This window comes from Sorex araneus, chromosome 1, assembly GCF_027595985.1.
Source record: "Sorex araneus isolate mSorAra2 chromosome 1, mSorAra2.pri, whole genome shotgun sequence".
Classification (NCBI taxonomy): Eukaryota; Metazoa; Chordata; class Mammalia; order Eulipotyphla; family Soricidae; genus Sorex; species Sorex araneus.
In genome coordinates, this window is record NC_073302.1 from 364,040,816 (window position 1) to 364,064,330 (window position 23,515).

General features: G+C 42.0%; 1 protein-coding gene across 1 annotated transcript in view; it reads left to right on the forward strand.

The window, feature by feature from the left end:
• The window catches only part of HIBADH (3-hydroxyisobutyrate dehydrogenase), a 106,940-nt gene that overhangs the window by 73,417 nt on the left and 10,008 nt on the right, over positions 1-23,515 (forward strand). Inside the window, exons 5-6 of the mRNA XM_004604057.2 lie at positions 19,391-19,524; positions 21,275-21,351. Of these exons, the coding sequence (XP_004604114.1) occupies positions 19,391-19,524; positions 21,275-21,351 (211 nt within the window). The remainder of the gene's footprint in view (positions 1-19,390; positions 19,525-21,274; positions 21,352-23,515) is intronic.

A 23,515-nucleotide genomic window follows, 5' to 3' on the forward strand; every position in this document is an offset into this window, starting at 1 on the left:
TTTATTTATTTATTTTTGGGTCACACCCGGCAATGCACAGGGGTTACTCCTGTTTCAAGCACTCAGGAACTACTTCTGGCAGTTCTCAGGGGACCATATGGGATGCTGGGACGCGAACCCAGGTCGGCTGCGTGCAAGGCAAACGCCCTTCCTGCTGTGCTATCGCTCCAGCCCCGTCCCTGATTTTTTAAATTAACAATTAAAAATAGTTTTTGCATTGTGGTTTGCAGTATTGTTATTGATTGGGTTTCATGAATACAGTATTCCAACACTGCACCCTCCACCAAGTTTTCCTCCTCCTCCCCCTCCTTAGTGAACTCAGTTCTGCAGAACCAGTCTTCAGGCTCTGTTGCCTTTGGTCATTTGTTACTTCCTTCCTATGTTTCCTTTCTATCCCATGTAAGAGAGATGGTTCCATTCCTTTCCTGGATACTTCACTCAGCATGATGCTCTCCAGGCCCGTTCACATCGCAGTGGCTCACATAATTTTTTTTTTTTTTTGGCCTTTTGGGTCACACCCGGCGATGCTCAGGGGTTACTCCTTGCTCTGCAGTCAGGAATTACCACTTGCGGTGCTTGGGGAACCATATGGGATGCTGGGATCCGAACCCAACTCGGCCGTGTGCAAGGCAACTGCTTTCCTCGTTGTGCTATCACTCCAGCCCCACATAATTTCTTATAGCCGGGTAGTATTTCATTGCATATATATATACCATTATATATATATATACATACATACATATATATATATATATATATATACCATAGCTTCTTTATAGTCATCTGTCTTGGACAGATGTTTGAACTATTTTGAAGGCCCGTTGCTAGGTGCATCTATGCTGAGGAGTCTGAGTTCTTCTTGGTCCCTTGATCAATGACAAATGACCATCCCTCTGCCTTGTAGCTTTTTAAAATTTGAAGTCTGTATTGTCTGGTATAAGCATAGCTGTTCTAGCCTTTAAAAAAAAATTTTGTTTTGCTTTTTGGGTCACACCCAGGGATGCTCAGGGGTTACTCCTGGCTCTGCACTCAGGAATTACTCCTGGCAGTGCTCGGGGGACCATATGGGATGCTGGGAATCAAACTTAGGTCGGCTGCGTGCAAGCCCTACCTGCTGTGCTATTGCTCCAGCCCCTGTTCTAGCCTTTTAAAGTAAGTTTTTGCCCTTCGATTCTTTTCCAGCCTTTGACTTTAGGCCTCTGTTTACCCCAACTGTTCAAATGAGGGCAGTCAAAAGTAGGGTTCATTTTTCTCACCCATCCTGCCACTCTCTGACTCTTGATTGGTGAATTCAGGCCATTGATGTTAAGTGAGAAATTTAAGTGAGGAATTAATTGCCATCATTTTGGGGGGAAGTTATGAATATTTGTCAAGTTTGTATTATCTTTTAAGGAAGCTCTCCTAGTGCTGCTTGCAAAATTGGGTTCAGGGCTATTAATTTCCTCAGTTGTTGTTTACCCATAAAATTTTGCATCAGTTATTCACATCTGAATTCCTTCAATAAGCTAGGTGGATAGAGAATTCTTGGTGTGCTGTTCATTTCATTTAGGTTTTCTTTTTTTTTCTTTCTGTATTTCACCTTTCTTTTTTGGCCCTAAGAGTCTCTTTTGATCTGCCAGGAAACTGTGAGTCTACCTTTGTATGTAAATTCCTTCTTTGATCTCACTGCTTCACTATTCTTTGTCTTCTGTTATTCTGACTACAGTGTGTCTGGGAGTTTCTCTAATCGCATCTATTTTTTTCCTGTACCTGAGGCCTCTTGCATCTGGGTGTGTGCATTCTTTAGCTCTAGGAAATTCTGCTTCTATTTCATTGACTAGTCATTCTTTGATCACACTTTCTTGTTCTTAGGAACACCAATAATTCTTGTATTGTTCCTCTTGACTTCATCCCATAGTTATCTAATGTACTGTTCATTTTTTTTCAAACTTTTCTCAATCGTTTAGCACAGGACAAATGCGTGAAGATGTTTGTTGTGCTGCTGTGTGGTTAAGGCATAGGGTGGGTATGGGGCTGAGATGTGCTGAAGCGCTGTGTGTGTGGGGTGGAACTGAGGGGAGAGAGAAACCAGCTCCTGAGGGTGCTGAGAGGCAGAGAATGGAGGTAAAGCAGAGAACATCTGTTTCGGGATCTCTGTGTACCAGGGGAGAGCTAACTGAATGGGACCTCTTTTTCATGTGGGCCACAGGCTTGGGGTGGGTGCAGGGGTGGTACACGATGGAAGGGAGATGATGGAGAGGTGAGGGGCGGCCCACTTGACTGCTAGAGAAGCCGGCCACCTCAGGTACATTCAGTAAACAATATTCTGTAGCTGATTTATGTTCTTGTGGGAAGTGATTTCAGGCACGCAGCTTGGGGTGCCAGCCAGGAGGGCAGTCCTTTCCTCTTTAAGAACACCCACCTGTTGGGCAGGAGGGGACGGGGTCAGAGGCAGGGCCAGGGGCCCCAAGCAGGAAGTGATGTAGAGATAAGTGTGTTTGGCTAGAAGCACAGCAGTGGCTCTAGACTACGGCAGCTAGACTAAAAATCTGCCTCCTGCATGCCAGGCATATGCTCTCACACTTGAGGTTCTCTGGCCTCCTTCCCAGCATGAGTAAAGTATATCTGTGCACAGTGAAATTTACGGTTTTAAGTTTTGAGATGAAGGGATTTGGACAGTAATGTACAGTCACGTATTCACAATTACATGTAGAATCTCTCTGTTGTGGAAGAAAGCTCCCAGAGGTCCCTCTGTATTCACTCCCTTCCCCCTGCCCCCCCCCCACACACACACCAGGAAATCACTGACTTGGTTCTTGTTGCTGCCTCTTATCTGTTCTCAAATATTAGGTTGTGTCATTCAAATGTGCGTAAAGACCGCATACACTATACTCTCTCCTGTGATTCGCAGATTTCTTAACAGCATGGGGGGAGTGGGAGGTTGGAAGACAATAGGATAATAGTGTCAAAGTACTGACAGATAACATCAAAATAGAACTTGCATGCAGCAAAACTTTCTTTACAAAGGATGGGCAGGCTCCAGTTCTAATAGAGATGGAGTAGTTCTAACCCGCCCTTTCTTTCCTACCAAACGCAGCCAGCATGAAGCAGCTTAATGCATGGAGCAGCTCTTTGAGGGCTCTGGAAGTAGGTGGCAGCAGGGAGAGGGGAGAAGGCAAGCAGGACCCAGGGACAAAAGCGCTGTTACTGAGTTTCCTGAACCCCCACCCCCCACCGGATTTGAAGGCAACGTGAATTCTGTACTCCCTGTGACCTGGCATTGGGAAAGAAAGAGTCATTGATGGGGCACAGAGAGCAACTTCTTCAAAGGAAATACTGAAAACAGGATAGCTACAAGATTAGAGGACTGCTAATAATACCACTAAGAGGCTGGGAGGCTCAGCCACATGGATCGAGGTCAAGAGTTGGATCCCCAGTGCCACCTGCTTGCATTAAGTGAGGTCCTGGCAGCTCTGCCTGCAGCAGAGTGTGTGAGCACTAGCCCTCCGCAGCTGGCATGTGTGAGGCCCTTGGTGAGGCCAGGAGTGTAACTGCAAGGGGCGACTCCCTGTAAGCACTGCACCCTGCAGGTTGGGGAGCTCTGCACCCCAGGATCTGGGGCTCCCAGACAGGTGAACCAGCCACAGGAGAGAACCCAGTTACTGCGACAACTGAGAAGTAACAACTCAGGGAACGGAAAACTAGGAAGGGGCAGGGTGGGGAATCAGGAGGAGGAGCACAAAATAATATGGTAGGAAAATGGATGGGGAAGGCTGGAAGATGGCCCAGTGGCTTAAAGCTGCTGTGTGGCCAGCTTCAGGCTGCAGGTTCAAGCTCTGTCGTTGCCTGTGGGGGTGATGGCCTCACTATAGGCAGTGCCTGTGGGGGAGAAATGAAAACAGGAAAGGAAAACAGATTGGCCATGCCCAATTAAAGACAGATTTTTTTGGGGGGAGGGGTGGCCATGTTGGATTTGTGAAACATCTCTCTGTAAGATCTGTGGGGTGCCACAGACAGAAAATACAGATACCCTTTTTTACATACCATGGAAATTACAACCCCCATCCCCTGCAAAAGTGCTGGGTTAGTTTTTCTAATAATGAGTTAATTGATTAAATATAGCCATCTTTAAGAGCATTTCTTGGAATGATAGGATCATTCTTATTGATAAGATGCTTTAGTTGACCCAGACAGTTAGGGACAATTAGAACCTGTGGCTACACAGAATTAAGTAACCTCAGAGGTTTATGGAGCTGAGGCAGGGGTGTACCCTCAGTGGTAGCGCACATGCCTGGCTGAGTGAGGCCCTGGATTCAGTGCCCTCTACCACATAGCCCCCCATCCCAGCTCTGCCGGGTATAAGGAACATTTAGGACTTATTCCTAATGAAAAAACAAGTACTAAGCGAGGATGCTGGTAAGAGTGGGACTTTTAGGAAAAAATGAATTGAATTTTTTTTCTTTTTTTTTTTTGGTCACACCCAGTGATGCACAGGGGTTACTCTTGGCTCTGCACTCAGGAATTACTCCTGGCGATGCTTAGGGGACCATATGGGATGCTGAGAATTGAACCTGGGTCAGCCGCGTGCTAGGCAATCTCCCTACCCGCTGTGCTATCACTCCAGCCCCCCCCAAAAATGAATTGAAATTTGGAGTGCAATTTTCAGGTATTAGGAAGCAAAGCAACTCTTGAGTCAGATGGCTGTTCCAGAAAGCAAGCTCTCCAGGGGGCACGTGTCCGGCGAGTAGGTGGCCCTGAGTCCTGGCATTCTCAGCCACCAAGATCTAGCAATTTTACTATTATTACATGGGCATGGCAATTGAAAAGATATTTGCACACCAGTACTAATCATAGCTAATAAACCATAGTAGCCCGAGAGTGGAAATAGTTCAGATGTCCATCTGTAGATGAATGGATCAACCAACTGTGGTGTAGGTCTGTAGAGTTCAGTGTTGTTTAGCACTAATACACAGTGTGGATCACCCCCCCCAAAAAAAAAAACCAATCCCCTCAATTTTATGTTGTGACTGTTAGTTGAGCTTTGTTATGAAAGTATCACCAAGTAAATAAATAAAGTAAAATAAAGTATTACCAAGTAAAATGAATAAAACGGACTTTGCTAAAGCAGAACGGCTTAGTCTGGAAGTTCAGCTTCTGAGAATAATTCTGGGCTGTTGCCAGCTTAGCAGAAGGGAGGCAAGGGGGATGCAGGAAGTGAAATGGAAAGTGGTGAGTGAAGCTGAGAAGTGCTGCCGGAGGAGCAGCGGGGTCTTCAGACAGAGCACCAGCCTCGCAAGTGCATGTTCACAGGTTCAAAGCTCCAGTGTCGCCGCTTGCACGTAGCATGCTGGTGGTAGCCCAGCAATTTTTGATTTTGTATTTTGTTGGGTTGGTGGGAACTGGGGATATTTTCTCCTGCTCAGGAGACTTCAGGCCCTAGATTACTGCACAGGCCCTGCAGTGCCAAGGACCATTCCGGTCATCCTGGCAGAGCTTGGGGCAGGGGCCTCCAAGGCTGCTCCTGTCCCTGCTTTGCTGGGATCCAGTCAGGAAGTGCCTTAACTCCTTCAGTTGCTCTGGCTTCCAGTTCTATGTTTTGAACCCGTAGCTAACAGTGTGAGCCTTGGTGCTAACAGCTACTTCCAGCCACCCCACGGTCAGTTGCATGGAAGCATCACAGAGGGTATCTGATCGTGGTGAGCACTGCAGCCTGTGGCGGGTGTGAGTGGGCATGTGCATGAACTTCCATGAGCAGCTCCAACAAGCATGCACCTGCCACAACTTGATGTGCGTCCTGCACAGGCAAGCATGAGCGAAGGGAAGGGCGGGTAAGGAATAAAAAAAAAAAATCCAGACATGAAACATCACTGATAGTAATAGTAATAGGGAGTGACTGTGAGACAGATTTCAGGGTCAAAGAGTGAGTTTCTGCCGTTTGCACTAGTATATACCATTGAAGTAAAAGCTAATTGGCACCAAAGACATTAAAATGCAAACATGAAAAAGAATGGCCACATCTTATTCATGAAGTTAAATTAAGGCAAAACCTGGGATGAACAAGGGTATATTCATATGCATTTTTGTTTGTTTTGGGGCCACACCAGGTGATACTCAGGAGTTACTCCTGATTCTGCACTCAGAAATTACTCCTGGAGTGCTTGGGATGCTGGAGATCGAACTGGGGTCGACCTCATGCAAGGCAAGCAGCTTAACCCTTCCACTGTTGCTCAGGCCCTATCACATGCTTTCTGTGTATAGCATTTATTATACCGTTAGCGTGTGCACATGAACCCTCTGAGCTACCGCCCTGGCACTTAGAAATAGCTTTAAGGAATTAAGGCTGTATTCTTTTAGATTCCTTCTATTCATGTTTAAGCCAAAGGCCCAGTATTTCCAGATATGAGCTTATTTTGGAGATGGGGTCTTCACAGAGGTAATCAAGTTAAAGTGAGATTTAGGGTGGCTCTGATAAGTGACTTACTATCCTTATGAAGGGGGGGAGTTGGCTCACAGACAGAAGGAGGAGGATGTGAGGGTGCAGACAGGTTGTGGGAGTAGCGAGGTACAGGCCAAGAAGAGGGGGGCCCATGTCCCTGCCTGTGCCTTTAGAAGCCAGCACTGCCCATACTTCCATCTAGTGTCCTGTCTCAGAACTCGGAGATAACACATTCCTGCTGTTGAAGCCACCACTTGACGAACATTTTCCATTTGTAACCCTTTTCACCTGAGAAATATTTTTGCATGGCTCTGAGTATGTCTGTCTGTCAAGTAGGCTTGCGAATCAGGCACCTACTAACCATAATTCATAAGGAAATTTTTATTTTATGACAAATCTTTCAGATTTTTCACAACTCCCACAGTCACATGGAATCGTGACCCACCATTTAAGAAGCTCAAGTGTGAGTGACCTGGTTTGTGGTGCGCTGTTGCAGCTGCTCTATCAAGCTAATAATGGCTACTGTTTGAAAACGAAATATAATGTTCTTCTAAATATATTTGTGAGCAAAGAAATCGTGGCAGAAATAAAATAAGATTATAAAGAAAAAAGAGCATCTTAGTCAAAATGTGTATGAATCTAAAACGGCAGAAGGGGCTTTTTATTCAAAGATGAGCAAAACACAAGTAGATTTCTAATGAATGAAGAAATAGAAACAGTCATGACAGAGAGGAACCTCGCAGAGTTGTTTTGACTTTAGTTTTCTGCCTGGCGGTGCTGAGGGTGTACTGCTAGGTCAGTGCTTGAGAGTCAGTCCTAGGGATGCTCAGGGGACCACTTAGGGCTGACATTGAACCTGGATCTCTTGCATGCAGGCATTTGCTCAGCCAGTGGAGCTGGGTCTCAAGCCTACCAATTTTTAGGCCTGGAGAGGGTCACAGCAGGTTGTGTGCTTACTTATATATAGCTAAGTCCGGCTTGGTACCCAGCACCCTGTACAGTCCCACACATGCCGCCAGGACTGATCCCTGAGCACAGAGCCAGGAGTAGCTCCTGAGTACTGCCGGATGTGACCCCAGCACCCCAACACACACCTACAAAAAAAAATAGACATTAAAAGGCAGTGATTAAAAGACAGCGATAAACTGTAATTCATTAAAAGACAGTGATAAGCTGAGAGAAGATACTTATATTCAACAGAGTTGACATAAAAACTACCATAAATTAACTAGTAAAAGACCAGGAAACCAGGAGAAACAGGGCCCATGCGATAGGCAGTTAGTTTATAAGAAAAAATGCAATAGCCAGTATGAAATGCTGACCAGCTTGAGTAGAGGCCAGTGTGAAGCACGGCTGCTTTACTCTTACAGTCCCATGGATTGGGTCTTACTGGGCCCACTGATATCCTTGAGATAAGATGGAGGTTAGGATTAGTGATCCCACTAACTGGTGGACATCTTCCCAAATAACTGCAACTTTACAGAAGAGTGGAATGAAATTTCTCTACTAAATAAAATCTGTATTCTCTAATTCATGATTACCTTTAAAATTTATTTTTAGGGTAAATGGGAGGGTGTTAAGACAATTCAGTTTTTGTAGTCAGGGAGAAATGCAGTCTTCTGTCCTTGGTCATATACTCCTTTGTTTCACCCCCTAGTTCGGGAGAAGAGTGGTCACGGCCATACCCACTGGCGCTCAGGAAGGAGCTCAGGGCTTGCGTGTGGCGGTGTTCAGGGACCATGTGTTGGAGTCACACATCAAAGCATGTGCTCAGCCGGTTGAGCGATGGTTCTGGCTCTTGACTTTACCCTCTTACAGGTCAAGTTTTTAAGATGTGAGTGTGTGTATGCAGATACACAGGCATACACTTGCCTTGCACACACTTTAGAAGAGAAGTATGTATTTCTCACCAGTTTGTGTTGTCTTGTTTCTAGATTTTGGCTTAGTGGACACTTCCTGCAACAGTATTTAATTGCCTTTCCATGGATATTCCTGTCTTTAAATATTTTTTCTTAGCTTAGTACAGAATTCTTTGATACCCAATTTATTATTTTATGAAATATAGTTTATAATTTTTCTTTGCTAAGACAATGTATTCCTCAATGACAGTTACTGTTTGTTAATGTTTATGTATATGCATACATATATATAATTTAGTGGGCAAACTATTTTTTATGTCAGGAGTTAGTTTTGGGCATTAGCCTTTTGACCCTCCCCCTCTACTTTTTAAAAAACGTTTTAAGTATTGTAATGTCTTTCTCACTCATACAACATATGAATGAGATTATCTGGTATTTATGTTTCTCCTCAGTTCCACTTAGTGTAATCCCTTGCAGTTCCATCCACATTTTAGCAAAAAGCAAGATTTCTTACAAGAAAAAAATCTTAATCAAATATGATTTTTTTCCTGATTTGTTGTTTTCTACACTCTAAGACCTCTCCTATTTGTATTTTTAACTAGAAATTGTAATCAGTTTATAAAATGGCTGTGCCGCTAGGAATTCATGCTTTAGAAAAGACAAATGGGCCGCTCTAATAGAATGTGATATGATGAGTAACAGGAGTATGAGTGAAGTGTATGTAGAGACTAAACAGGCACGCCCACTGAGTTCTTTATGAGTTGGAGGTTGACATGAGACTAGAGCTGAATTCTGAAGGATAAGCAGGACTTTGCTTGCTAGAGAAGCATGAGATGGGCCTGGAGTGAGAGCGAATAGACCCAGTACACTATCCATGGGAGCAGACGCTTACGGGTGGGAAAGCAAGAGAGAAGTTCATCTCTCCTATGTGGATGAAGGATCAGCTCCTCCTGGAGAAATTAATCTAGAAAAATGAGAGGAGACCAGGCTTTTGAAGGCTTTTACCTGCTGTTCTAGGCAACCTCTAACCTAGAGGTAAATTAGATCGAAAGATTTCAGAGAGGTAGGTGAGATGAATTAGGCAAGGATTAGGTTCAAGAGTCGTGCTGGCAGGTGGAGATCAGGTAAGGTACTGTGCAAGTCTAGGTGAGGGGTAAATTGAGCCACAACCAGAGGGGGCACTCATAATGGAAAGGGAAAAGCACGTGGGAGAAGAATAAGATGTGTTTTGTTTAGATGGTAAATTCATGTTTTGGTGTACCTGTTCTAAGTGCCTGAAAATAATGGACTATCATACAAGCATATACATGAAAATCAGCGAGACACAGTTGTCCTCCAAGATGAGACACATGTCTTCATGGATCACAGAGTGGAAATGAAACTGAGCGACACTGGTCTTTAGCGGACTAAACTGTTCTTGGGTGGAAAAGTGCTTTATAGAAGTGATGGGACAGGTGCCAAGGCTTGGAAGGTAAAGTCTCCTGCTGCTCGTGATCTGGAACAAGGTTTCTTAAAAGCAAGCTCTGAACCCAGGACTTGAGAAGATACGATTATTGTGTCTACACCCCTTCCCCCCTAAACACACACACACACACACATACACACACACACACACATACACACGCACGCACCAGTGTGAGAAATAGTCTTAAATAGTGTCAGAGACCTAAAAAGACAGCTGTGAATGTGTGTACAGGTAGCAGGGAGCACAGCCAGCCGGGTGGGATGTGTGAGGTGGTTAAGCAGAGAACTTTTCCATTCATAGTGAGCCTGCAAATGGGCAGACTCCTTGCAAGACAGCAGGGGCTGGAGAGGCGACTCAGTGGACAGAGAGCGCTTCCACAGGAAGCCCAGGTTCCATCCCCAGCCACTCTCGTCTTATGAGAACTGATCCAGGAGTACCCTGAGCTCTGCCAGGTGTGGCCCAAAAAGAAACAGAAGTTAACAAAAACAACAACAAAACAACTTAAGAATTATTAGATGATGAACTTTAATAGGAAGAAAATAAATAAAAGGAGAGAGGTATGGATTATGAGATAGAATAATGAACACGGAGTGAATTAAAAATTAAGACTGTTGGGGCCAGGGAGATAACTGACAGGGCTGGAGAGCATGCTGTGAGCGGGCGGGAAAACCCTGGGCTACACTTGCCCCTGAGAACTGCTGGATGGGCCCCTTCCAGAAAGAAACTCATTAAACAGGAACTCTCTGTCCCTCATCTCCCCTGTCCCTTTCCCCACACCATTGGCAATCACCAGCTTTACTTCCTCTATGAAATTGGAAGTTCTGGGTGCTGTTAGTGGATCTTAATGGCCTTATTTGTAACTGGCTTATTTCACTCAGCGTCATGTTTCGGGCATTCTTCTGTGTCTAATATGTGTTTAGAATTTATTTCCTTTCTAGGGGTGTGTGATAATGTTTCCTTTTATTTACATATCATAGCTCCTTTATCCATGAATGGATGCTAGGGTTGCTTCTGTCTTCTGACTGTTGTGTTGATGTTGCTGTGAGCATTGGTTTACAGTGCCATTCTTAGAAACACTACTTTTCATTTCTTTGTGTATATGTTCAGTTAAGCCATCTGTTAATTCTGTTTTTAGTATTTCGAGGAAACACTACATGTTCTACCAAGGCTACATGTCTATATGTCTGCAAGGGTTCTATGCTCTCACTAGCACCTGTTACGTTTTCTGTTTTGCTTGGTTGTAGCCTTCCTAAGAAGAATAAGGGTCTTCTTAGTATTCTTCTTGGTATGTTGGAGCCGAGTATTGAAGCCAAGGCCTTACATAGGCGAGACATGTGCTCTATGCTGAGTGCATGAGCATATTTATTCTTAGGAACTAAATTATGATTTTCAGGCACTGAGCCAGACTCCAGACTTGGAACTGACTGGTTGACTCTGTACTTCGTGCTCAGTACACTGAGCAGTTATAGCTCCTTGCTTTGCATCTAGATGGTAGGTTTATTGAGGGAAAAGGAGAGAGAAGACTTATCTTTGAAAAAGGGACATTTTTAGGAAAAAAGGTAAGGCAAGAAAATGTTCTGTAATTTGTTCTCCTGAAGCCAGATGAAGCGTTCTCCCCAACTTAAGGCACTGGCATCCTGTGGTGATTCCCATTACCACTTTTGTTCTCCCAGCTTCTTTGGGGAAAAAACAAACCCTTATCCACAGGTTTTATTATTTAAAGTTGACTACAAATATAATTTTTATTATTTCCTGTAGGAATGTTTTTCCACTCAATAAGGAAATAGTAAATGGGATCCAAACCCTGTGTCAACAGTAATATAGCCTCAATGCGTGGGCAGATCTGATTAACTACCTGATTATCTGATTAATTATAAAGCTCCTAAAGCAAATAGACTAGAAAGACATTAAAGCTCTAAGCTATTTAATGCAAGATTTCTTGTTTGGCTTTTCAAGTGGTTTTTAAAACTGAAAGATCCACTGTCAACACGATGGAATTTTAAAACTTGCATTCTCCAAAGACATCTAGTGAACTTCTCTTGGGGCTTCAGACGTGCAGCTCCCAGGAACCTAGAGCTTCACTGTAATCCAGCCTCATGCACCGTCTTGATCTGGGGTGGGGGCAGGTGTCAGAAAATTGTTTCTTAAAGTGATCTTCAAAACAAGAATAAACATTTCATTCTGTGTGTACCGCACCCTTGAAAACCCCACTCAGCCTTTCTTCTGTCTGACATCCTGCTGGCTGCACTGGTCCTTCTGAAGGCAGCCCAGCTCCATGTGGAACATTCTGTTGCTCTTTCAGCATAAGCAGGTCTATTGTGATATTTATCTGAATTCAAACAAGGCTAATTAAAAGAGCTGCTGACAGTTGTTGTGATCTGACTTTGACTGCAGCTTGATGGTCATTATGGGTAAATAATGAAGCAGGTCTGCAAATGTAGCAGCTGCCAACTTGGGATAGAGGAACGGCTATTGCTTCCAATTTAAGGATCTATCGACCGCTTCCCTTCTCCCTGCAGATCTTCTGCAGAAAACTAATGTTTTCTGCTGCTGTGTATTGTGGTTTCAGCTGTTTCAGATACAGCCTATAATTTCCTTCTTTAATATTTAACTTAGGACATTATGAGCTTTCAGAGTTAACTTTACTATTTTGAAGAAGTTCAGCTTTGTCCTTGTGTGCACTGTAACTAGTTAACTAGCTGTGGCTTATTTGTTTGAGTTGAATTTGTATTATTCCGGAAACAGCTAATCCAGAAGAGTAAGAAATAGCTCTATAAAGATGTTTCAGAACCCTGTGTAGGTGGGTTGGGTTTTGTTTTGAGAGAGATGTATGTTCCTTGCTTTTGTTTTCTTAAAGATAGACATCTCCTGCCAATCCTTGGTTTATGGTTTTTCACCTTATCAGTGGATTATGAAATATTTCAGTACAAAGCTCTCTTTAGCAAAGCAGAACTGCGGTGACTTCCATTAAAATGCGATACTGATTGTATTGTCGCTCCGTGGTGAGCTTTTCCTTGTCACATAAGCAAGTAGAAACAGGTGTGTTAATGGTATGAGAAAAGGCACGTTGTGTTCATAGATGAATATGCCTCCCTGAAGATTTCCCACACTTAGGAAATATGACTTTTGCATTGAAAAATCACAGTCCAGAATTTCACACCAGCCAGCACCTAACAACACATCCCTCGCATTTGTTCACCTGCCACGGCAAGGGCTCCCTGCATTATGTAAAGGCTGAGGATTCAGTGGTGCTCCGTGCATAATGCAACAGAGCTCCAGATCTTGCTGGGAGGAAATGATCCCAAACATGCCCCTGAAAGACAAGTTTTACTTTGGAAAATAATGATGAAAAATTGCGTATTTTTCCATCTATTTGTGCCTTGTGTTTATTTCAGGAAAAACTAACTAAACTTTGTTTATCTGACTCGAGAATAGTGCTGTGTCTTTTCTTTTCTGTTTCCTGCTCGGATAATGCCAGATACAGTGTTAACAAGGGGTTATGTTATGCCGGCTTATGTTAAACCAGATCACCCCTAACATGTGCAGAGCCATTCATCTGTGTCACCAAAACCCAAGAGAACATCTGACATGGACTCTGAAACAGAAACAGTGATCACTTACAAATCAAACATGGCACGCTCTAAACTGATTGTGCACGGCAATCTTTTCTAGAAAGGACAACTAATTGAACATGATAAAGTGTAAAGTTAATTAACACCCTTAAATTTGTTGATTACTTTCACGGGATTATATTGTTCGTTGAGTAGCAGCTTTCTGTCCCAGCTGTCGCCTTTTCCAGCGAATGTCGCCGGTAAACAATAGAGACACCATAACAAGTCGTAAATGGTCCCTGTGACAGCAGCCCCGGTGAGGCTGCATCTGTAGAAAATGATTAGAACAATTGCATTTTAAAGACGGCTCACATTGCAGCCCCGGTCCCATTGGTCCTCTTTTTGATCTCTTTCGATGGCAGACTGGTTAAAACATTTAAGTTCTTTGGAGTCGAGTAAGTGATTTACCACATTTTGCGGTATATCAATGAGGGTGCTTTGGTGGCATGATTTTTTACAGTGTTGAAGACAAATGGAATTTGATTGCACCTTTTAGGTTTCCACTTTCCTCTGTGAATTGGAAGGCTTCTTTCTGGTAGTCATAGAATTGGAAATGATCTCCATACATGACTCAAATGATTTTTTAAATTATCAAGACCAGATCCATGGCTTTGCTGTCTTAACATTTGGCTCAGTTTTTCACTAAGGCTATCTTCCAGATTTGAGTTTATTATTGCTGGCAGGTCAAGTATTTGATCGACATGCTCAGACTAAGTAGATTTGTTACATCTAACTTTTTAACATTTGATAATTGTTTAAAATACAATGTATCTGTTCATTCAAGCTTTGAAATAAATATGGCAAATGTTCTAGTACAGTTTTCAAATAGGGAAACCAAGATTGAGAGGTGTATAATCTGTTCAAGTGGTGTGACCTTGAATTGTGACTACAGGTCTTCTAAATCATATGATCTTCGTTATTCAGTCTTCAGAGTGTTCCATACATATGTACTTGTGCTTATGCATGTTTATGATGCCATAGTGAAAATGCCATTACTATATGTGGAGACTCACGCTGAGTTTTTTTGATCAGCTAGCAAAATAATGGCTTACTTAGTCCTAATTAGCATTCTTGGTCATTTTTTTAACCATTGATTTCTTCTTTGCCTAACTCCCCCCAAAAATGAGCACTTACCAAATATGCCATATCGTGTCCTAAAGAATCTTAATAAAACACTAGAAAACTGATTAGAATATTTTAAGCGTTTTATTGAAGGGATCAGCAGGAATGTAATAGGAGTAGAGAAGGGGGCTCTTGATCATGAACCGCTTATCAGAATTGGCCTGAGTTGAGTATCGAAAGTAAAACAGGACTTAGCTGAGCAGAAAAAGAAGGAAAAGGAACATTTTTGAGAGGGAATATCACAAGAAAGAATGGGTTCATGATGAGCCATTACACATTTCAACCACTGTAAATAATTCAGAAAGCAATTCAGTTTCTGTTACAGGGACTAGAAGTGAAAACCAGAATGTGGATGTTGGTAAGAAAGGTTAACACTTGTAAAAAGAAATCAGATACTATTTAAAAACTTAAAAGAGTAAGTTTGGTGCTTTATATAACTCAAGGCAAAAAGGAAGATACAATGACTTAGTAGTTTTGTTTTTTTGTAAAACAGAAAAATAACCTATGCTTAATAGAAAAAAAGGAGGAGGAAAGTGAGGTTCTTTTATGTGTAAATGCTGAGTAATAGTAACTGATATCTGCAATGGTTCATTTTCATATTTATGTCTAATACTAGATGGATGCTGTTTTGGTCCTTTATCAAACAAAGCTTAGAAGTTTACAAGAACAGTAAGCTTACATATTAGAGTGAGATAGTATTAGTATCTCAAGTATAAGGCTAAGACTAGCCAGAGAATACCGTAAATAAAAACTTAATTTACCTACGAAATTGTCCTTCATGCCTAGAATAAACAAACCCTGATGTATTGCCAACAGAACCCAGAAGTGAGTGTCCAGGGTGAATGGTGGAGGCAGAAAGTACCTTGGGACTGTGGTGGGGGATAACACTCTGTAGGTGGTGTGGTGCCTGGCATTGTAAGCAGAAAACAAGAGTGTTAGTAATGTTATAAACCATGGTACTTCCACAAACAAATAGTTGGTAAAATAAGATTTTAAAAAGAAAAACAAGAAAAACCAGAAAAATTATTACTGTTTCTCTTGTAAAAATTGTTACTTTGCACAGGACCAACCCAGGTTTGATCCCTGGTGGTCCATATGGTTCCCCAAGCACTGCTAGGAGTGATCCCTGTGCACAGGGTCTAGAGTAAGCCCTGGACACTGCCAGGTGTGGTCCGAAAACCAACCAAATTATTCTCTGTAGTAAACAAGCTATATTAAACAAGAACCACACAGTCTTGACTTGCTCAAGTGACAGGTTCTTTGGCTGTAGTCTTTGACGTACTGTCATATGTCAAAGAAAGTTGTTTTCTCAATCATTTGTTTCCTTGCTCTACCCACCCTCATTGCTCCTCTCTGTCTCTCTCTCTCTCTCTCTCTCTCTCTCTCTCTCTCTCTCTCTCTCTCTGTCTCTCTCTCTCTCTCTCTCTCTCTCTCTCTGGTAATTTACTGAACATCTCTTCTGTAACAGCTATTGTGTATAGAGGGTGACTGAGGCAAAAGCCGCTGCCCCCACAGAGCTAATGTTCATGTGGAGCTCTCAGACCAGAAGCGAAAAAGTTGAGCATTAAAATGATCCATGACAACAAATGTTATGCATACAGTCAGTGCAGGAAAAGGGACAGTGATTGGATAATGCCCTTTAGATTGTTAGATCGAATGGCCAGGGAACACATCTCTGAAGGTGTTCATTTAGGGTGGAGCGGGGTGGGGAGTGGGTTGGGAACTGAACAAAGGAAGCAAGTCATGGATATTTGAGGAAGGCACATTTCAGAGAAACGACACGGAAAGCTGAAGCCTTTGCAGGACCTGCTTCCAGAAAGGCAGGGAGGCCAGGGTTCCAGACAGCAGTGAGCTCCAAAGAGAGCCAGCACGAGATGGGAGAGGAGCACGAGATGGGAGAGGCGCTCAAGGAGAGCTCGGAGAGGACTTTGCAGGACTCTGGGTCTTACAGGAAGACTGCCCAAATGCCCCACACCTTTCACTGTGGCCAGCTTGACCCTGCAGTTCACCTTTCTTCTTGCACCCTGGTCCTCTGCCCTCACCACTTGGTAACCTTAGGATCTCTCTGGCTGCTGTATGGAGCCAAGCACAGAAGGGGGATCAGGCTGATGCCTTAATTCAGACGGGAGACAGTTGATGGCTCGATCCAGGTGGTAGGTAGTGGGGGAGAGGGAGAGTGGCGGGGTCATAAGTGAGCGGTGCTTCACCAGGGTTGCCCATCCATAACCCCAGGCTTCATCATATGGCTTCACTCCTCGTAGGCTAACTTTCTTGAATGAGTAAGACCAGAGAGATGCGGTAATCTTGTCACTTGCCCCAGACATGATGCTACTTGCTCTTGAGAGGCTCTACCGGAGGTCTCAGTAAGCAGAGCATCCCTGGCAGGGGCCACGTCAGCACTCCCTCACCTCAGCCTGCCAGTCTCCGCTGCTTATAGCTTGGCCCAAGCCAGCAAATATTTAGGCTAAGGGTTTCTCCTGGTTTTCTCATTTTACGTAGAGATGCAGAAAAGTTAGATGACTTTAAAAAAAAAACAGTTTAAAAAACAAAAAAACTGGTAAATTTTTGTGGCATATCCCACAGGCTTGTTATTCCATCTCCAGATCCTTTTATTTTTTTCTGCCGTTCTCATAAGTTTACCCATCATACACTGTATAATAATTTGTCATGCACCTTAATATGTAATGGTAGTGTTGACTTAAGACCTCATTGCTGACCTTGTAAGAGTTTTTACTGTAATGGAACAGTCAGGTAAGAAAATCAAAGGTTTTATTTTTTTTAAATTTTTTTATTGAGTCACCATGTGGAAAGTTACAAAGTTTTCAGGTTTAAATCTCAGTTATACAATGCTCGAATACCCATCTCTTCACCAGTGCTCATATTCCACCACCAAGAATCCCAGTATAGCTCCACCCCACACCCCCACACCCCTAACCCCCCACGCCCCTAGCCCCCCCACCCTTAGCCCCCCCGCCTGTGTAACTAATAAATTTCACTTTACTTTCACTTTGATTGCATTCAGTATTTCAACAAAACTCACTATTATTGTTTGGAGAGTCTCTCCCCTAAAGTCAGACCTGCTGAAAAGGAAGCATTAGATAATTTGTTTTCCATACCTGAGGATGAAGAGGTATGAGGTCGAGTGACCACACTTAGTGGCCTCTCGGTTTTGGGTTTCTATATTTTAGTAAGAAAATCAAAGATTTTAAAGAAAACCAGCATGAAATGGGAGAGGTGGCAAATGTTATAAATAGAAATTAGCACAGGATATCTTTTGGTTTTATATATGCAATTACTAAGATATAGGGTAAAACTAATACTTTGACATGTAGCCTAGAAGCTACTTGAGTATATATTTCTAAACACTCAATAGTATTTTCTGATTTGTGGACATGGACTTGAATTAAAATTAAATATGTATGGAAAGTAGAACTTGCTCCTTAAGAATGCCAGAACTTCAGAATAGCTTTACCAAAATAAAAGTAATTCCTGTAATTTACCTAAAGATCTTTAATCAAATACTTACCCAGGAATGTAAGGTATGATAAAGTTGGAAAACTGAGAGGCATTAAGAGTAGAAATACCATATACTTCTGAATTAAAAGACAAATTTTTTCTATTGTGATTTCTTCTTTTTGAAATATGTGTTCAAACAAGTGAGAAAGTACACCTGTCAGAAGATTAATCAGCTGAAAACCATTGTCAGTTTTAATTTTCTTTTAATAAATGACTTTCTGAAGTGATGTAGCAGTCTGTAATCTAGATATAAAATTATTGACCTATGGTGGCAAGTGCTGGGTTTATTTGTAAGATTTGACTTAAATCCTCTACTTAGTTTCCTTAAGTCAGATCAGCAAAATTAGGAGTAAGTGTGGCTAGGTGGTTTGAATAAAAATGACTAAAGAAATTAAGCAAAGTAATTGTAAGCCATTAATGATCCAGCATCTCAGTGAAGTAAATTGAAAGCTTACAGTGTGAGTCACTTAAACTTCAAAAGTATTAACGTGTTCAAACAACACAGATTGACATATCAAAAGTGTAGTTGTCATTGAGTTCTGTACGTAATTAGAATGTTCCTGAGAATCAGTGAAAGAATATTATTTAGCCATATGCATTACTTCTCAGATTTCTGTGACATGTGGTCATTTCTGATTTCAAGATTGACTTAAATAGTGAGCATTGATGTCTTTTGCTTTTTGTTTTTTAATTTTTGGGGTTGCTGTTAATTTGGGTTGGAGCCATAGCACAGTGAGTAGGGCATTTGCCTTGCACACGGCCAACCCAGGTTCGATTCCTCCATCCCTCTCCGAGAGCCCAGCAAGCTACTGAGTGTATCCCGCCCACACGGCCAGAGCCTGGCAAGCTACCCCTGGCATATTGGATATGCCAAAAACAGTAACAGTAAACAATGAGAGACATTACTGTACCCGCTTGAACAAATCGATGAACAACGGGATGACAGTGACAGTGACAGTGAAAAAATGATTTAGTGCTATGATTCTATGATAGTCCCAGTATTATTGCTCCATACATGCAGTGCTGCTACGCTAGGGCCATCACCAAACTCTTCCTCATTTGCTTCCTGTCACTGAGAAGAATAAAGATGAATGAAAACAAGACGATTCATATTTAGAATTCCCATATCTGTCATGCCACAATTGCGCCAAAATACTTGCACTGAATTGAGCAGGAGAGTTGGACTGAACCTGCATGTCCTTCAGGTTTGTGGGTAGCCTGCGTGATACTGATTATTAAAACATTCCGGGTGAGATCTTCGATATCTTACACATGCTTGAAATAAGTACAGATTGGAGGCAAGCTACTTTCATTTGGTTTTCTTGTCGTTTCACTGTGTAGTTTAGCACTTGAAGAACTTACCCACTTGGTTTCTTCTACCCCCTCTTCCTCCATCATCCAGGTGTGGGAGCTGCTCGCTCTGGGAACCTCACGTTCATGGTTGGAGGAGTTGAAGCCGAATTTGCTGCTTCCAAAGAGTTGCTGGAGTGCATGGGCTCCAACGTGGTGTACTGTGGAGCAGTTGGGACAGGGCAGGTAACACGGCCACATCAGTGACTCTCTTAGTGATGTCAACTCGACAGTGTTCATTTGTTTTTTTCAGCCACGTTTTTTAGTTCTTGATTTTTGCATTTGAAACACCCTGATTTCCACTATTGATGGTAGGATTTTATGCACAGTGTTGTAGCACCGCACCGCGCACCAGAGTGTCATTTCCCTCCATCATTGTCTCCATGACCACAGTTTTATTCTTCCTGTGACTTTGTCCAATCTAGAGACTCTTTGTTAAAATTTTAAAAATTTCATTTGGGGCTGGAGTGATTTTACAGGGCTTAAGGTGCATATCTTGCACACAGCTGACCTAGATTTGATTCCCTGGCACCACATGTGGTTCCCCAAGTACTGCCAGGAGTGATCCCTGAGCATAAGAGCCAGAAGTAAGCCCTGAGCATCACCAAGTGTGACCCAAAAACAAATGAACAAAAAGTAGAACCCAGAATAATTCACCATCATTCTTGTTAAGTAGACATCAGCTACTAACCTAATTTTTTAAAATACAGCAAAAGTTACCTCATTTACAGTTTGGTATGTCACCACAGTGGCCACTGAAAGCATCCTTACAACTGTTTCTGCTGGTCGTACTGGTGTTTCCCAGTGAGTGACATTCTTCCAGTTTTGTAGGTACTTATACTTACTACTCTCAGTAATATAGTGAAGTAGAAATCACCTATCTTTCTTAAAATATGAATAATCTTCATTTAGAAATACATCTCCTTTCTAATCAGATAAGTCTCGTGGCAATGCCAAACTCTGAAACCAATCTAGTTGTTTTCTGTGCATGCGTGCACACATACACACACACACACACACACACACACACACACACACACACACTTCTTTCAGTATGGTCCTATTCATTGGCACCTGGTTGATCTAGACTTTGGTATTGTTCTAGATCAATATTTACTCTGTTTCCAAGCCTAATCATTCTCCAAATTTTATTGGTGTTTGCTTCAGATCTGTCCCACACGTTACCTGGTCCACTCTCATTATCTTACACCTGGTGTGCCGCTCAGAGGGCCTTGTGGATCTCTGGATGCCAGATCTACTGTGCTTCTCAACACTGTACCCAAAACAGCTCCATCAAGATGCTTGTGCTATCATATCCTTCCCCTTGAAACTGTCTCCATTTTTTATCAGTGCCAGCTCTCTACTCTCATGGCCCTTGTCCCAGTCCGGATCAGATTTCACACCAACATCCAATGGTCATCTGTATTCAGTCCCCCTTACATATTTACCCCTTCCATGCTCTCCTTCCTTTCTCTCCATTGCCTCTTGAAACCCTCTGACTTTCTGAAAAAGGGGTTTTGGTTCTACTTCCCCTTGACCTACCCTCAAAGATCTTGTTTCTCTGAACTCATCATGATCTCTATGGAACAGCCTTGCTGTAATTCATCACATAATTGGTTTTGATTTGCTCATGGCTTTCTCATTCATTGTTAACTCTGATCCCCATGCTAGTGGGAGCCTGGCCAGCAAAGAGCAGGCTTTGCTTCCAGATCGGTGCTCCTCCCTGAACGGAACTCAACCGCATTGCCACTCTGGGGTGCCCATGTGCTAGAAGAGACTGCTCACTTTTGTTTTGCAACCCATCTTTCCCTGTTTGAGAAAATTGGTATTTGGGCACTGTTGCTTTTAGAAAGAAGTAAGGTGATGTGAAGGAAAACATCTTGTGAGTTCTAACTGGAAGATGACAATGTTTGGTATGTATTCCATTTATTTTCAGGCTGCAAAGATCTGCAACAATATGCTGCTGGCTATTAGTATGATTGGAACTGCTGAAGCTATGAATCTTGGAATAAGGTTTGTTGAATAGTACTATATTTTTATATACTAACAGTTTTTCATGAACTTTTCTGTTTGATGTCTTCATGTTGGAAAAACTCAAGTTATCTAGGAATCTTTTTGAAAATTCTTTATTATTTGGGGCTAGAGCGATAGCACAGCAGGTAGGGCGTTTGCCTTGCATGCGGCTGACCTGGGTTCAATTCCCAGCATCCCATATGGTCCCCCGAGCACCACCAGAGTAATTCCTGAGTACATGAGCCAAGAGTAACCCCTGTGCAAGGCCGGGTGTGACCCAGAAAGTAAAAAAAAAAAAATAGAAAATTCTTTATTATTTAACTTCACAACAATAAGAAGGACTCTGGAGAGCATGGTACTCTTTGCCATATTGTGTTATTTATTTGCAGCAATATTATCTTTTCATATTGGAGCTCAGGTTTTTATTACAGTGAAATGCAAAATAATAATAATAATGATAATAACAACTGTATCTTGGGACCTAAGAACTAACAGTTAAGGCACATGCCTTCCATGCAGCAGATGCTGTTTGATCCCCAGCATGTTTTCCCAAGTATCTCTGGGTGCAGCCCTAAGGCCCCTGCCCAGTGCTGCAGGGGTGTCCTGGGTGAGCCTGCGCACTGCAGCGCCTTACTGCACCATGCTGACCTCTGGCCTGCTTGGCCAGCCTCCACCCCCCAAAAAAGTAAACATATTTTGGCAGGATATTACAACGAAAAAATGATATAAAACATGGTTTTTTGAATTTTAGTGAAGTCAAGTGTTATGCTATTATGTAACTTTCTACATGTTTTTTAAAATACAAATTCTATACCAATGGGGCTCTTGGTTATTTATTCTCAGAATAAACTAGGTGTCATTCACAAAGCTACAGCTCTATGCACAAATTTGACTTTAACTTGCTTGTGGTTTTGTTACCTTTGCATTAAGGATACTTTTCTCATATGAAGATGAAATGGAACTTACACCATGCTTTATATGATTCAGAATTCTGTTTTTCTTGTACTGGTGATCATCCTTTCAGCTGTTTACGGTTAATGTCTTAATTTTAGAGTTTATTAGTTAGAAATGTTGTTTATGATTAATCACTCAAATATAAAACATTTTGAAATATTTTCTATTTCATGAATATGTGTAAATTTCTTATTTTAAGAAATGCGTAATAATCAGGATCTTCATTCAAGTACTCACACTTCTCAAAACTACATATAAACTGCAAACAAATCAGAGTATTTTTTCATATCATAGCTTTTGATGAAAATAATAAAAAGAGCCAAAGTGCTTAAGATGTTTCTAAAAGCTTGGTAATGGATTCGCATTTTCTCTTAATTACCATATCAAGATGCTGTTGTTTTATTGAGTTACCCTTGTCTCAGATGTTAAACTATCTTGACCTATTAAGTTGTCATGTTGTAATTGAGATAAAAGAGGAATTTGCTTTGCTTCAGCGCTAATTGGTTTATCAATATCCTGTACCATTTCCATTTAAAAATGTAATGTCTGGAAGCTGGTAAAACATATCTGTATATAAAGCCCTGATAAAACTGATAGTAAGAATACAGGAAGCCGTGGCAAGCTTCTGTCTGTATTATAGCCCAGTTTCATTTTTAAGTCACTTATCTGACGTAAAGACCTAGTTAACTCTAACTTGTTTTTATGTTCATCCTCTGAACTAATTTCATGGCAGAAGAAAATGTAAATTTTGGGGGGAAAATGAATTGACATTGATGATAGAACATTAGTATGCATACTGTATACTTAGAGCTCTACTTCATTTTGTAGACATAAGTGGAATAATTAAAAGTGAAAGTCTAGATGAACCTAGGTTATATCATGCTCGAGGTTCCCACTTCCTCTGCCTGTTACATACCCTGCTCCTCTGAGCATCGCTGTGCCAGGATTTCTTTAGGTACAGGGATGGTCCTTTGCACTTCTCCAACCATTCTCCTAGCAAAACTCTTACACGATCACCATGGACCATTCTGAAATGAAGTGTTGGAAGTAGCCGTGGATGTCTAACTCTAAACAGCAGCTAATAAAAATTAGCCTGAATATCACTTTGAACTGAGGTACCTAAAATGAAAAAGAGAAAGAAAATAATAATTTGGAACATTGTCTTTTAAATTTTTTTAAAGTATTTGAATCACATGAATTAAATAAAATT